This window comes from Nomascus leucogenys, chromosome 22a (genome assembly GCF_006542625.1).
Source record: "Nomascus leucogenys isolate Asia chromosome 22a, Asia_NLE_v1, whole genome shotgun sequence".
In the NCBI taxonomy this organism is placed as follows: domain Eukaryota; kingdom Metazoa; phylum Chordata; class Mammalia; order Primates; family Hylobatidae; genus Nomascus; species Nomascus leucogenys.
In genome coordinates this window covers 9,418,843-9,434,584 of record NC_044402.1, presented here as the reverse complement: position 1 = coordinate 9,434,584, position 15,742 = coordinate 9,418,843, and the positions used below count along the sequence as shown (strand labels likewise).

At 42.4% G+C, this 15,742-nt stretch overlaps 1 protein-coding gene across 5 annotated transcripts in view; it reads left to right on the top strand.

The window, feature by feature from the left end:
• Nucleotides 1-15,742, top strand: part of AK7 (adenylate kinase 7) — a 97,689-nt gene that overhangs the window by 27,283 nt on the left and 54,664 nt on the right. For all 5 annotated transcript variants that reach the window (XM_030802884.1, XM_030802885.1, XM_030802883.1 and 2 more), the window contains exon 5: nucleotides 1,930-2,040. In XM_030802884.1, coding sequence (XP_030658744.1) covers nucleotides 1,930-2,040 — 111 coding nt within the window. The remainder of the gene's footprint in view (nucleotides 1-1,929; nucleotides 2,041-15,742) is intronic.

Here is a 15,742-nt window from a genome sequence, read left to right as displayed (position 1 = left end):
CTCTTCAGTTGTTCCTTGTAAGCTCTGGGCTTAAAAGCTTTAGATTGGTTATTTAACTTAGACCAATGTGTTGTGATTGAAAGGTTCCACATTGAACACCATATTTTTAAAACCCTGAAACCCTGCTCCAGCACGGATCTCTGAATTTGGAAGGATTTTTGCCAAATCACACTGTTGCATGGCTCTCAATTATTTCTCCTGATTCCAGTAGGTTTTAATGTAGTTATTTTGGTTGCATCCCTCTATGGGACTGCACAGGATGTGGGGATGTGGAGAGACTGAATATGAGGTACAGGTCAGTGAACTGTCAAGAAATATTTTTTTAATTCCTCATTCCCAGGACATACTTAATCTTAGCCAGTGAAACCAATTTTTAAAGCCAGAGTCAGCGACCTGCACCTGCAATGTCCTTTTTAACATGTTATTTATTTTGGGGAGGGCCCATGTGGCAAAGAAAAAAAAGTTTAGGTTAAAAAAAATAAAACTACAAGCTGGGGCGAGGTGCCTTATGCCTGTAATGCCACCATTCTGCGAGGCCAAGGAGGGAGGATTGCTTAAAGCCAGGAGGTGGAGACCAGCCTGGGTAACAATCGGAGACTCTGTTTCTACAAAAAAATAAAATAAATGAGCTGGGCATGGAGGTGTGTGCCTATATAGTCCCAGCTACTTGGGAGGCTAAGGCAGGAGGATAACTTGAATCTAGGATTTCAAGGCTGCAGTAAGCTATGATCAGGCCACTGCACTCCAGCCTGGGCAAAAGAGCAAGGCCCTGTCCCTACCAAAAAAAAAAAAATTATATTTAATATTAATACCTTTATGGAATCTCAGTGGCAACCTGCTACCACCTCTGCAAAAGACTTTTAGTTTTTAATTTTGTTTAGATTAAATTTAAATTATAAAATTTGTCTCCTAAAGCATTTTTTTTTTTTTGAGACAAAGTCTTGCTCTTGTCCCCCAGGCTGGAGTGCAATGGCATGATTTCAGCTCACTGCAACATCCGCCTCCTGTGTTCAAGCAATTCTCCTGCCTCAGCCTCCCGAGTAGCTGGGATTACAGATGCCTGCCACCACACCTGGCTAATTTTTGTATTTTTAATAGAGACGGGGTTTCATCATGTTAGCCAGGCTGGTCTCGTGCCTGCCACCATGACTGGCTAATTTTCATATTTTTAGTAGAGACAGGGTTTCATCATGTTAGCCAGGCTGGTCTCGAACTCCAGACATCAGGTAATCCGCCCACCTTGGCCTCCCAAAGTGCTGGGATTACAGGCGTGAGCCACCGCGCCCGGCCTCCTAAAGCATTTTTACAAAGAGTAAATCACTATTCAAATAAGTGGTATGGTTGGGTGTTGTGGCTCACGCCTGTAATCCCAGCACTTTGGGAGGCTGAGGTGGGCGGATCACCTGAGGTCAGGAGTTCCATACCAGTCTGGCCAACATGGCAAAAACCCGTCTCTACTAAAAATACAAAAATTAGCCAGGTGTGGTGGCACGCACCTGTAATCTCAGCTACTCGGAAGGCTGAGGCAGGGGAAGCACTTGAACCTGGGAGGTGGAGGTTGCAGTGAGCCAGGATCGTGCTATTGTACTCCATCCAGTCAAGGAGGATACTACTATCATCCTCATCAACAGAAAAAGACCCCATCTCAAATAAAGTAAAAATAAAATAAAACAAGCAGTATGGCCAGACTCGGTGGTGCATGCCTATAATCCCAGCACTTTGGAAGGCCAAGGCAGGAGGATTGCTTGAGCCCAAGAGTTCAAGACCAGCCTGGGCAACACAGTGAGACCCTGTTTCAAAGATAAAAAAAATACATCAAGCGGTAGTTTTAAGCTTTATTTGAGCTTAAAGGAACATATCTTTAGCCTTAGAAGTCACACATATCTCTAATTCACCAAGTCTGTACCTTTTCTTTCTTTCTTATAATAGGAGGATTCTGAGGTTCCATTCACTGAAGAAGATTATCGAAGAAGAAAGTCTCATCCTAATTTTCTGGACCACATAAATGCTGAAAAAATGGTTCTCAAATTTGGAAGAAAGGTAAGTCTGGCATAGTGGAACATGGACATCATCTGAAGTCTTTAAACATCTCTTCGTTTAGTTTCCCGAGACTTACACCACAGATGTCTGAGCTTTAGGCTTACCCCAGGATACACTGTCTTTAGGAGTCCTGGCCCAGCACATTTGGTTGAAAGCCCTGCATCACCACCCAGCCGAGCTTGAGCCGTCACCCACAAAGGGGTCTGTGTGTCTGAAAAGCTGTTTGGCCCAAAAGAGGCAAATAACTCAGAGTTGTAATGGGGAACAGGGGAACCACATTTTCCCTGTTCCCAGAATCTATCTCATTGGTTTCTTAAAACAACTCTGAAAAGTGACTATTAACCTCCTTTTATGAATAAGGAGATGGGAGCTTCCAGAGGTTAAATAATTTGCCCAAGGTCACATAACTAGGATTTACTGAGCACTGTCCTGAGCACATCTCAGCCTTGACTCATCTGCTCCTACTAACGAGGCTGTTACCTATGTACATTGTTGTCCTCAGCGCATTTCCCGGTGTGGAGCTGAGATTCAGACTGAAAGCCATCAGCCACCAAAGCCTGCTGGGTTTGCTTTTTTCCTTTGGAATCCAAAACCCCATCATTCAATAGAATTTATCTTGACACATCCTTGGTCACTCACTGGTCATTAAGACATTCCTGTAGCTGTTTTTGTTTTTTTGAGACGGAGTCTCGCTCTGTCGCCCAGGCTGGAGTGCAGTGGTGTGATCTCGGCTCACTGCAACCTCTGCCTCCCGGGTTTAAATCATTCTCCTGCCTCAGCCTCCCGAGTAGCTGGGACTACAGGCGTGTGCCACCATGCTCGGTTAATTTTTTGTATTTTTAGTAGAGATGGGTTTTCACCATGTTAGCCAGGATGGTCTCGATCTCCTGAACTCGTGATCCATCCGCCTTGGCCTCCCAAAGTGTTGGGATTACAGGTGTGAGCCACTGTGCCCGGACCCTTCTGTTGCAGCTATTACGGGATCTGGCCAGCAGCCCGAAATGCAACAGGGCTCTCTCTTTGTTCCCAGGCGGATTGGCAGATTGAGAAATAATAGACACACACAAGATAGTGAAAGCTGGGTCCAGGGGGGTCACCGCCTTCTGGTCCCACAGTGCCAACAATGCACTGGATATACCAGCATTTATTATTAAGTTTATTGAGGGCAGGGGTAGGTTAGTGAGGGATTTAGGGTCATTTGATTATGAGGTGAGATGGCCACATGGGGATGAAGTAATTCTTTAACATAACATCTGTATGCAGAAGTACAGTATACAGGGATAAGAATTTACAATATAGTGTGTGCATTGGTAATTTCTAACAGAGCCTTAAAACAGAAACACAAGTCTTTCCATAACCTATGATTAGCAAGATATTAATCAGCAGTAACAGTTGCAGCCAAAGCTGGTTACAAACAATCCATAGAAACAGGATGTGAAGCTAGACAACCGGTTAGACCAGAAATTCTCAGAAGGGAGCATGCCTTAACCCTAAAGAGGCCTAGAAGAGCCGTGGCAACATGAGGGCATTTATAGCCCTATCTTATCCGTATGGGCAGGCACCCCCTCATGCATCCACTTATAGGCTCTCCACAAGGGTCGCATTCCATTCCCAGAGCTATGAACATCTGCTTTTCTGGGATAGGAATCTTGGTGATGTCAAACCTTCCTGACTGCACGTCCATTCATAGGCTCTCTGCAGGGGGAAGCACATCACGCGCTGGTGGCTCATTCTGGCAGTCCAACCTGGCATTGTCTTTACACAATCCTGCATGCAATTTTGTATTTACAATAGTCGGGAGCATTTCATCTTTTATTTCATAGCAATAGTTTCAGGGAGTCTACCTACAGCAGCAAAATTCATCATTTTGACACATCCATTATAAAATTATTTTATTTCTCTTGCCTTTCTTCAGAACAGATGATGGGAATGCCCTGACAATGAATAAGTAGTGACAGCTGAAAAATTATGATGATGATGATTTTTCATTCAGGGTTTTTATTTTTATTCAACTATAAGCAAACAGCAGAATTAACACAACATTCAGCAACTCCAGACCAGCTTTTCTTACCCCCCATGAAGAGCAATCAATTTAACAGACACAGATGTAGGGATTCCTGATAAGCTGTCAGCTAGCACTGCTGCCCATCTACAGGGCCATGCCCCAAAAACAGCAAAGCCACTCTCCCTACTCCTTTTTCCAGGATTGCTCTTTAAACGGACCAGAGTGAGATACCGATGCCTATTAAGGCATCTGAGAGGCCCGTGTTGGGGCTGAGCCTCAGTACCAGCCTCTGGTTGTCTAGCGACGGTGCCATAAAAACACACTGCTACAGTTCTGGTCTCAGGATCACAAAGGCAGAGGCAACCAATCCTTATTTATTTTTTTTTTAACCTCCCTTAAAGATTCTTTGATGCTTTGCTCTATTACTGTAGACCTGGTCTATTTCTGCCAAATTTTTTCTTTAAATTCTGGGTTGCTATTTTCATATTAACAATTTGATGACCTCATCACAATACCAAAATATCCCCCAAAATGAAGTTCAAATTTGATCAAAATATAAACCAGAGTGAGTGACTAGAATGATAAAGGCCAGGCAGCAGGAAAAGTCACCCTAAGCCACCATCTCAGTGCTCAGGTCTTGTCTGTCCAAAGGGGAGCAGGAAGAGGAGAAAGCTATGGAACATGCAGCACTGAACTGGAGAACACAACTCGGGGCCTCCAGGACGGTTCAGGTCGCCGAGCTGCCCCCTACTTCCCAGAGAGCTGCTCGTACAGTTTGGGCACATAGTCGTCCCACTCGGCGTGGTAACACGTGCCGGCCACCGGGACCCCGAGTGCCTACTTTTTACGGAGGGACGCCACCTTGAATTTGCCACGGTGGTCTCCAGAGCGGTTGCTGAGGATGGGCTCGTCACACTTCAGCGGCCTGTGCCCTTGGGAGGCCCCGAGCCCACATAATCCAGAGAGGACTGTGCCACTGCTGATGTCACTGCCCTTCATGTGGACCACCAGGAAATGATGCCATTTCCTCCCTGTATTGGGGATCCTTCCTGCTGGGAGCATCCAGGTCTGTCAAGACCCAGGTGTAGAGTTTCCCTAAATCAGGACCATCCCACGAAATGCTGGTGGGTCTGTTCTTCACCTGGGTGGGGTCGGCACTGTGCCCCGCTCGTCCACCGCCGCCCCGTGCAGGTGACATGCAGCGGGTGCTGCGGCTGCTCGTCCACTTCCTGAAGGCTCCAGGGCCCGGACCGCTATCTGAGGTTCACCCGCGTGGTGGGGCTGAGCGGAGCGCGCAGCCGGGAGTGCAGCGAGAGGCCAGGCGCAGGCGGCAGCGGCGACACGGGGGTCTCCGCCAGCTGAAAAATCACGGAGGGCTTACTTACTGTGTTCTCAGTATTTTACTCATGGTATCTCATGTCATCTGTGTTTTACTCATGGTATCTCATGTCATCTTCAAGAGTCTCATATACAATTCCCAAAATTCTGTGAGGTAGGTACTACTATCATCCTCATATAACTTGGAGAAAACCCCAAGCCCTCTGAAAGTGTCATTACATTGTTCCCATTAGTGGAAGACCAGCGCTAAGTGAACTCTAACAGTAGTTCTAAGATGACACCTAGTGGTCTCAGAGGATATTACCATAGGAACTCCTGTCCTATGAAAAACACTTTACCAATACAAACACTGTGAGCATCAAACATTGGAAGAAACAACAGGAAATTAGGAATTCTAGCCCTTTTTCTGTCCATTAACTTATGACTTTAGCCATGTTATTAAATTTCTGGGCTTAAAATAAGTAAAGGGGCTAGATTAGATGGTTTAAATTTATTCCAGTTCTAAATTCCATAACTATGTTATTTTATTGGAACCCATGATTTCTTGATCATTATGTCTAATTTACAGGTTGAAAATGTATGCTCACACATATAAAGCTGATTTAAGTGAATAATAGTCTAAAATGAGAAAGATGATCATCTTAATATCTTTTTTATTACAAAACCTTACACTTGTCATTTAAATAATAAAATCAAAATTTCGTTGTAAAAATCTACTGTTTTTATCCCCAACTTTCTTAATCACTCTTTTCTACACCATTAATAAGATTGATTTGGCCAATTTGGTCATCCCAATGATCTTTTTTGATCAGTGATGCTAATGTTTTTATCTGGGAGATAGACCCTTGAAAATAATCATTTAACACATTCATTTAACTAATGTCCAGTTAGATCCAATTATGGAGCAGGCACTGTGATGAGGAGCTGTCCTCACAGCCATGGATAAAGCAGACACAGTCTATGCACTCCAGAGGCTGGTTGTCAAGTGGTTTATCTACTGTTATCACATCCGCAGCCAGCACATTCATATACAAGATTACATACACAAAAGGTAGACTTCTATTCAGTATTTTGAGGCAAAGAGGAGACCCTAATAATTATACAAGTTGCCAAAATAGTCCTGAATTGCCTGATACCAAAATTGCTTTCATCTTTTAATGAGTCGCACTGATTTTTTTTTTTTTTTTTTGACACAGTCTTGCTCTGTTGCCTAGGCTGGAATGCAGTGGCATGAGCTCGGCTCACTGCAACCTCCGCCTCCCAAGTTCAAATGACTCTCCTGCCTCAGCCTCCTGAGTAGCTGGAATTACAGGCATGTGCCACCACGCCTGGCTAAATTTTGTATTTTTTAGTAGAGACAGGGTTTCACCATGCTGGCCAGGCTGGTCTTGAACTCCTGACCTCAGGTGATTCACCCGCCTCAGCCTCCCAAAGTGCTGGGGTTACAGGTGTGAGCCACTGTGCCCGGCCATAGTTTGTCTTGAAAACTATTTTGTCTGATACAAGTATAGCAACTCCTGCTCCTTTTTGGTTTCCATTGGCATGGAATATCTTTTTCCATCCCTGTATTTTCAGTCTATGTGTGTCTTTACAGGTAAAGTGTGTTTCTTGTAGGCAACAGATCAATGCGTCTTGTTTTTTTCAGCAATTCAGCCAGTCTATGTCTTTTGATTAGAGAATTTAGTCCACTTACATTCAATGTTATTATTGGTAAGTAAGGACTTACTCCTGCCTTTTGTTATTTGTTTTCTAGTTGTTTTATTGTCTTATCTTCCTTCTTTCTTCCTATCTTGCTGTAGGGATGGTGATTTTCTCTGGTGATGTGATGTAGTTTCTTGCTTTTTATTTTTTGTGCAACCATTGTAAGTTTTTTAGAGGTTACAATAAGGCTTGCAAATACTATTTTATAACCCATTATTTTAATCTGATAACAACTTAACCCTATTGGCATAAAGAAACCAGCAAAAAGAAAACTAATAACACTATGCCTTACTCCCGTCCCCAAATTTTTAAACTTTTTGATGTTTCTATTTATATCTTACTGTACTGTGTCATAAAAAGCTGTTGTAGTTATTATTTTTGATTGGTTCATTGTAGTCTTCCTAATTAGAATGTGATAGTTTACACACCACCGTTAAAGTGTTCTAATATTTTGTTTTTCTGTGTACTCACCAGTGAGTTTTATGCCTTCAGGTGATTATTGTTCATTAATGTCTTTTTCTTTCTGACTGAAGTACTCCCTTTAGTGTTTCACTTGCAGGACAGGTCTGGTATTGATGAAATCCTTCAGCTTTTGTTTGTCTGGGAAAGTATTTCTCCTCCATGCTTGAAGGAGATTTTCACCAGATATACTATTGTAGGTGAAAGTTTTTTTCCTTCAGCACTTTTCAATATGTCATGCCACTCTTTCCTGGCCTGTAAGGTTTTCCACTGAAAAGTCTGCTGCTAGATGTATTAGAGCTCCATTGTATGTTATTTGTTTTTTTCCTCTTGCTGCTTTTTGGATCCTTTTTAAATCTTTTACCTTTGCAAGTTTGATTATTATGTGCCTATAGGTTGTCTTGTGTATTAGTCCATTTTTGCACTGCTATAAAGAACTAACTGAGACTGGGTAATTTATAAAGAAAAGAAGTTTAGGCTGGGCGCGGTGGCTCACGCCTGTAATCCCAGCACTTTGGGAGGCTGAGGCAGGCAGATCACCTGAGGTTGGAAGTTCAAGACCAGCCTGGCCAACATGGAGAAACCCCGTCTCTACTAAAAATACAAAATTAGCCAGGCGTGGTAGTGCATGCCTGGAATCCCAGCTACTCGGGAGGCTGAGGCAGGAGAATCGCTTGAACCTGGAAGGCAGCGGTTGCAGTGAGCTGAGATTGCGCCATTGCATTCCAGCCTGGGCAACAAGAGCGAAACTCCGTCTCAAAAAAAAAAAAAAATTGGTTTAATTGACTCACAGCACAGTTCCACAGGCTGTATAGGAAGCATGTTTGGGGAGGCCTCAGGAAACTTACAATGATGGCAGAAGACAAAGGGGAAGGAGACACATCTTACATGGCCTGAGACAGAGGAAGAGAGAGTGAAAGGGCAGCTGCTACACACTTTTATAAACAACCAGAACTCGTGAGAACTCACTCACTATTACAAAAACGGCAAGGGGTTAATCTGGCCCCATGAGCCAATCACCTTCCACAAGGCCCCTCTTCCAAAATTGGGGATTACAATTCGGCATGAGATTTGGGCGGGAACACAGACCCAAGCCATATCATGTTGTTTGAGTCAAATCCGCTTAGTGTTCTGTAACCTTCTTGTACTTGGATGTTGATATCTTTCTCTAGATTTGAGAAGGTCTCGGCTATTATCCCTTTGAATAAACTGTCTACACCGATCTCTTACTCGACTTCCTCTTTAAGGCCAATAACTCTTAGAGGTGCCCTTTTGAGGCTATTTTCTAGATCCTATAGGCATGTTTCATTGTTTTCCTTTTTTTTGTCTCCTCTGACTATATATATATATATTTCTGCCAAAAACATATGGTTTTATTTATATTCAGAAACAAGTAGATCATAAACATATATATGAAGATAAGGCTGGGCACGGTGGCTCACGCTTGTAATCCCAGCACTTTGGGAGGCTGAGGCGGGCGAATCACGAGGTCAGGAGATCGAGACCACGGTGAAACCCCGTCTCTACTAAAAATACAAAAAAATTAGCTGGGCGTGGTGGCGGGCGCCGGTAGTCCCAGCTACTTGGAGAGGCTGAGGCAGGAGAATGGCGTGAACCTGGGAGGCGGAGCTTGCAGTAAGCCGAGATTGCGCCACTGCACACCAGCCTGGGTGACAGAGCGAGACTCCGTCTTAAAAAAAATAAAAATAAAAATAAAATAAAAAATAAAATGAAGATAAAAATTAAAGGGATAATTGCATAAGTTTGCATGTAGAGAGCTTTGAAAACCTGTTTACTCTTTTTTTATTATTTTAAGTTCTAGGGTACATGTGCACAATGGGCAGGTTTGTTACATATGTATACATGTGCCATGTTGGCTTGCTGCACCCATGAATTCGTCATTTACATTAGGTATTTCTCCTAATGCTATCCTTCCCCCATCCCCCCACCCCATGACAGGCCCCAGTGTGTGATGTTCCCTGCCCTGTGTCCAAGTGTTCTCATTGTTCAGTTCCCACCTATGAGTGAGAACATGCGGTGTTTGGTTTTCTGTCTTTGTGTAGTTTGCTGAGAATGATGGTTTACAGTTTCATCCATGTCCTTAAAAAGGACATGAACTCATCCTTTTTTATGGCTGCATAGTATTCCATGGTGTATATGTGCCACATTTTCTTAATCCAGTCTATCATTGATGGACATTTTAGTTGGTTCCAAGTCTTTGCTATTGTGAATAGTGCCACAGTAAACATACGTGTGCATGTGTCTTTATAGCAGCATGATTTATAATCCTTTGGTTATATACCCAGTAATGGGATGGCTGGGTCAAATGGTATTTCTAGTTCTAGATCCTCGAGGAATCGCCACACTGTCTTCCACAATGGTTGAACTAGTTTACAGTCCCACCAACAGTGTAAAAGCATTCTTATTTCTTCACATCCTCTCTAGCACCTGTTGTTTCCTGACTTTTTAATGATTGCCATCCTAACTGGTGTGAAATGGTATCTCATTGTGGTTTTGATTTGCATTTCTCTGATGACCAGTGATGATGAGCATTTTTTCATGTGTCTTTTGGCTGCATAAATGTCTTCTTTTGTAAAGTGTCTGTTCATACCCTTCACCCACTTTTTGATGGGGTTGTTTGATTTTTTCTTGTAAATTTGTTTAAGTTCTTTGTAGATTCTAGATATTAGCCCTTTGTCAGATGGGTAGATTGCAAAAATTTTCTCCCATTCCGTAGGTTGCATGTTCACTCTGATGGCAGTTTATTTTGCTGTGCAGAAGCTCTTTAGTTTAATTAGATCCCATTTGTCTATTTTGGCTTCTGTTGCCATTGCTTTTGGTGTTTTAGTCATGAAGTCCTTGCCCATGCCTGTGTCCTGAATGGTATTGCCTAGGTTTTCTTCTGGAGTTTTTATGGTTTTAGGTCTAACATTTAAGTCTTTAATTCATCTTGAATTAATTTTTGTATAAGGTGTAAGGAAGGGATCCAGTTTCAGCTTTCTACATATGGCTAGCCAGTTTTCCCAGCACTGTTTATTAAATAGGGAATCCTTTCCGCATTTCTTGTTTTTGTCAGGTTTGTCAAAGATCAGATGGTTGTAGATGTGTGGTGTTATTTCTGAGGCCTGTGTTCTGTTCCATTGGTCTATATCTCTGTTTTAGTACCAGTACCATGCTGTTTTGGTTACTGTAGCCTTGTAGTATAGTTTGAAGTCAGGTAGCATGATGCCTCCAGCTTTGGTCTTTTGGCTTAGGATTGTCTTGGCAATGTGGGCTCTTTTTTGGTTCCATATGAACTTTAAAGTATTTTTTTCCAAATCTGTGAGGAAAGTCATTGGTAGCTTGATGGGGATGGCATTGAATCTATAAATTACCTTGGACAGTATGGCCATTTTCACGATATTGATTCTTCCTGTCCGTGAGCATGGAATGTTCTTCCATTTGTTTGTGTCCTCTTTTATTTCGTTGAGCAGTGGTTTGTAGTTCTCCTTGAAGAGGCCCTTCACATCCCTTGTAAGTTGGATTCCTAGGTATTTTATTCTCTTTGAAGCAATTCTGAATGGGAGTTCACTCATGATTTGGCTCTCTGTTTATCTGTTATTGGTGTATAGGAATGCTTGTGATTTTTGCACATTGATTTTGTATCCCGAGACTTTGCTGAAGTTGCTTATCAGCTTAAGGAGATTTTGGGCTGAGACAATGGGGTTTTCTAAATACATAATCGTGTCATCTGCAAACAGGGACAATTTGACTTCCTCTTTTCCTAATTGAATACCCTTTCTTTCTTTCTCTTGCCTGATTGCCCTGGTCAGAACTTCCAACACTATGTTGAATAGGAGTGGTGAGAGAGGGCATCCCTGTCTTGTGCCAGTTTTCAAAGGGAATGCTTCCAGTTTTTGCCCATTCAGTATGATATTGGCTGTGGGTTTGTCATAAATAGCTCTTATTATTTTGAGATATGTTCCATTTTATTGAGAGTTTTTAGCATGAAGGGTTGTTGAATTTTGTTGAAGGCCTTTTCTGCATCTATTGAGATAATCATGTGGTTTTTGTCTTTGGTTCTGTTTATGTGATGGATTACGTTTATTGATTTGTGTATGTTGAACTAGCCTTTCATCCCAGGGATGAAGCCAACTTGATCTTGGTGGATAAGATTTTTGATGTGCTGCTGGATTCGGTTTGCCAGTATTTTATTTTCGCATCTATGTTCATCAGGGATATTGGTCTAAAATTCTCTTTTTTTGTTGTGTCTCTGCCAGGCTTTGTTATCAGGATGATGCTTATGTTATCATAAAATGAGTTAGGGAGGATTCCCTCTTTTTCTATTGATTGGATTCGTTTCAGAAGGAGTGGTACCAGCTCCTCTTTGTACCTCTGGTAGAATTCAGCTGTGAATCCGTCTGGTCCTGGGCTTTTTTTGGTTGGTAAGCTATTAATTATTGCCTCAATTTCAGAGCCTGTTATTGGTCTATTCAGGGATTCAACGTCTCCCTGGTTTAGTCTTGGGAGGGTGTATGTGTCCAGGAATTTATCTGTTTCTTCTAGATTTTCTAGTTTATTTGTGTAGAGGTGTTTATTCTCTGATGGTAGTTTGTATTTCTGTGGGATCGGTGGCAATATCCCCTTTGTCATTTTTTATTGCATCTATTTGATTTTTCTCTCTTTTCTTCTTTATTAGTCTTGCTAGTGGTCTATCTGTTTTGTTGATCTTTTCAAAAAACCAGCTGCCGGATTCATTGATTTTTTGAAGGGTTTTTTTGTGTCTCTATCTCCTTCAGTTCTGCTCTGATCTTAGTTGTTTCTTGTCTTCTGCTAGCTTTTGAATTTGTTTGCTCTTGCTTCTCTAGTTCTTTTAATTGTGATGTTAGGGTGTTGATTTTAGATCTTTTCTGCTTTCTCTTGTGGGCATTTAGTGCTATAAATTTCCCTCTACACACTGCTTTAAATGTGTCCCAGAGATTCTGGTATGTTGTGTCTTTGTTCTCATTGGTTTCAAAGAACATCTTTATTTATGCCTTCATTTTGTTATTTACCCAGTAGTCATTCAGAAGCAGGTTGTTCAGTTGCCATGTTGTGCGGTTTTGAGTGAGTTTCTTAATCTTGCATTCTCATTTGATTGCACTGTTGTCTGAGAGACAGTTTGTTGTGATTTCTGTTCTTTAACATTTGCTGAGGAGTGCTTTACTTCCAATGATGTGGTCAATTTTGGAATAAGTGCAATGTGGTGCTAAGAAGAATGTATATTCTGTTGACTTGGTGTGGAGAGTTCTGTAGATGTCTAGTATGTCTGCTTGGTGCAGAGCTGAGTTCAAGTCCTGGATATCCTTGTTAACCTTCTGTCTCGTTGATCTGTCTAATATTGGCAGTGGGGTGTTAAAGTCTCCCATTGTTATTGTGTGGGAGTCTAAGTCTCTTTGTAGGTCTCTAAGGACTTGCTTTATGAATCTAGGTGCTCCTGTATTGGGTGCATATATATTTAGGATAGTTAGCTCTTCTTGTTGAATTGATCCCTTTACCATTATGTAATGGCCTTCTTTGTCTCTTTTGATCTTTGTTGGTTTAAAGTCTGTTTTATCAGGACAATTTGACTTCCTCTTTTCCTAATTGAATACCTTTTATTTCTTTCTCTTGCCTGGTTGCCCTGGCCAGAACTTCCTACACTACGTTGAATAGGAGTGATGAGAGAGGGAATCCCCTCTCTCCCCAGGATTGCAACCCCTGCTTTTTTTTTTGTGCTTTCCATTTGCTTGGTAGATCTTCCTCCATCCCATTATTTTGAGCCTATGCGTGTCTCTGCACATGAGATGGGTCTCCTGAATACAGCACACTGATGGGTCTTGACTCTTTATCCAATTTGCCAGTCTGTGTCTTTTAATTGGGGCATTTAGCCCATTTACATTTAAGGTTAATATTGTTATGTGTGTATTTGATCCTGTCATTATGGTGTTAGCTGGTTATTTTGCCCATTAGTTCATGCAGTTTCTTCCTAGCATCGATGGTCTTTACAATTTGGCATGTTTTTGCAGTGTCTGGTAGCGGTTGTTCCTTTTCATGTTTAGTGCTTCCTTCAGGAGCTCTTGTAAGGCAGGCCTGGTGGTGACAAAGTCTCTCAGCATTTGCTTGTCTGTGAAGGATTTTATTTCTCCTTCACTTATGAAGCTTATTTTGGCTGGATGTGAAATTCTGGGTTGAAAATTCTTTTCTTTAAGAATGTTGAGGCCAGGCATGGTGGCTCATGCCTATAATCACAGCACTTTGGGAGTCCACGGCTGGTAGATCACAAGATCAGGAGAACGAGACCATCCTGGCTAACACAGTGAAACCCCATCTCTACTAAAAATACAAAAAAAAAAAAAAAATAGCCAGGCGTGGTGGCAGGCACCTGTAGTCCCAGCTACTCAGGAGGCTGAGGCAGGAGAATGGTGTGAACCTGGGAGGCAGAGCTTGCAGTGAGCTGAGATCACACCACTGCATTCCAGCCTGGGCGACAGAATGATGTTGAATATTGGCCCCCACTCTCTTCTGGCTTGTAGAGTTTCTGCCGAGAGGTCTGCTGTTAGTCCGATGGGCTTTCCTTTGTGGGTAACTCGACCTTTCTCTCTGGCTGCCCTTAACATTTTTTCCTTCATTTCAACCTTGGTGAATTTGACAATTATGTGTCTTGGGATTGCTCTTCTTGAGGAGTATCTTTGTGGTGTTCTCTGTATTTCCTGAATTTGACTGTTGGCCTGTCTTGCTAGGTTGGGGAAGTTCTCCTGGATAATATCCTGAAGAATGTTTTCCAGTTTGGTTCCATTCTCCCCATCACTTTCAGGTACACCAATCAAACGTAGATTTGGTCTTTTCACATAGTCCAATATTTCTTGGAGGCTTTGTTCATTTCTTTTTACTCTTTTTTCTCTAAACTTCTCTTCTCGCTTCATTTCATTAATTTGACCTTCAATCACTGATACCCTTTCTTCCACTTGATCAAATCAGCTACTGAAGCTTGTGCATGCGTCATGCAGTTCTCGTGCCATGGTTTTCAGCTCCTTCAGGTCATTTAAGGTCTTCTCTACACTGTTTATTCTAGTTAGCCATTCATCTGATCTTTTTTCAAGGTTTTTAGCTTCCTTGTGATGTGTTTGAACATCCTCCTTTAGCTCGGAGAAATTTGTTATTACCGACCTTCTGAAGCCTACTTCTGTCAACTCGTCAAAGTCATTCTCCATCCAGCTTTGTTTTGTTGCTGGCAAGGAGCTGCTATCCTTTGGAGAAAAAGAGGTGCTCTGGTTTTTTCCTCTGACTATATTTTTTAATAGGGGGTTTTCAAGCTCACTCTTTCTTCTTTGATCAATTTTGTTATTAAAGGACTCTGATTCATTCTTCAGTATGGCAATTGCATTTTTCAGCTCCGGAGTTTCTGCTTGATTTTTTAAAATTATTTCAATCTCTTTGTTAAATTCATCTGATGGAATTCTGAATTCCTTCTCTGTGTTTTCTTGATTTTCTTTGAGTTTCCTCAATACAGCTATTTTGAATTCTCTGTCTGAAAGGTCACATATCTCTGTTTTGCCAGGATTGATCCCTGGTGCTTTATTTAGTTCATTTGGTGAGGTCATGCTTTGCTGGGTGGTGTTGATGCTAGTTGATGTTCTTCAGTGTCTGGGCATTGTAGAGTTAGGTATTTATTGTTGTCTTCACTGTCTGGGCTTGTTTGTACCTGTCCCTCTTGGGAAGGCATTCCAGACATTTGAAAGGACTTGGGTGTTATGATCTATGTTGTATCTGCTTTAGGGGGCACCCCAAGCCCAGTAATGCTGCAGTTCCTGCAGACTCATAGAGGTATCGCCTTGATAGTCTTAGACTAAATCTGGAAGAATTCTTTGGATTACCAGGAAGACTCTTGTTCTCTTCCCTTAACGTCTCTCCAAGTATACAGAGTATGTCTGTCTGTCTCTCTCTCTCTCTGTTCTAAGCCACCTAAAGCTGGGGGTGGAGTGGCACAAGCACCCCTGTAGCCACCACCACTGTGACTGTGCTGGGTCAAACCTGAAGCCAGCACAGCACTGGGTCTTGCCCAAGGCCTGCTGTAACCACTCCCTGGTTACTGCCTGTGTTCACTCAGGGCTCCGGGGCTCCACACTCAGCAGGTGGCATAACCAGACAGGCCTGTGTCCTTCCCTTCAGGGTGGCAAGATCCCCCAGGCCCCAGGTGGG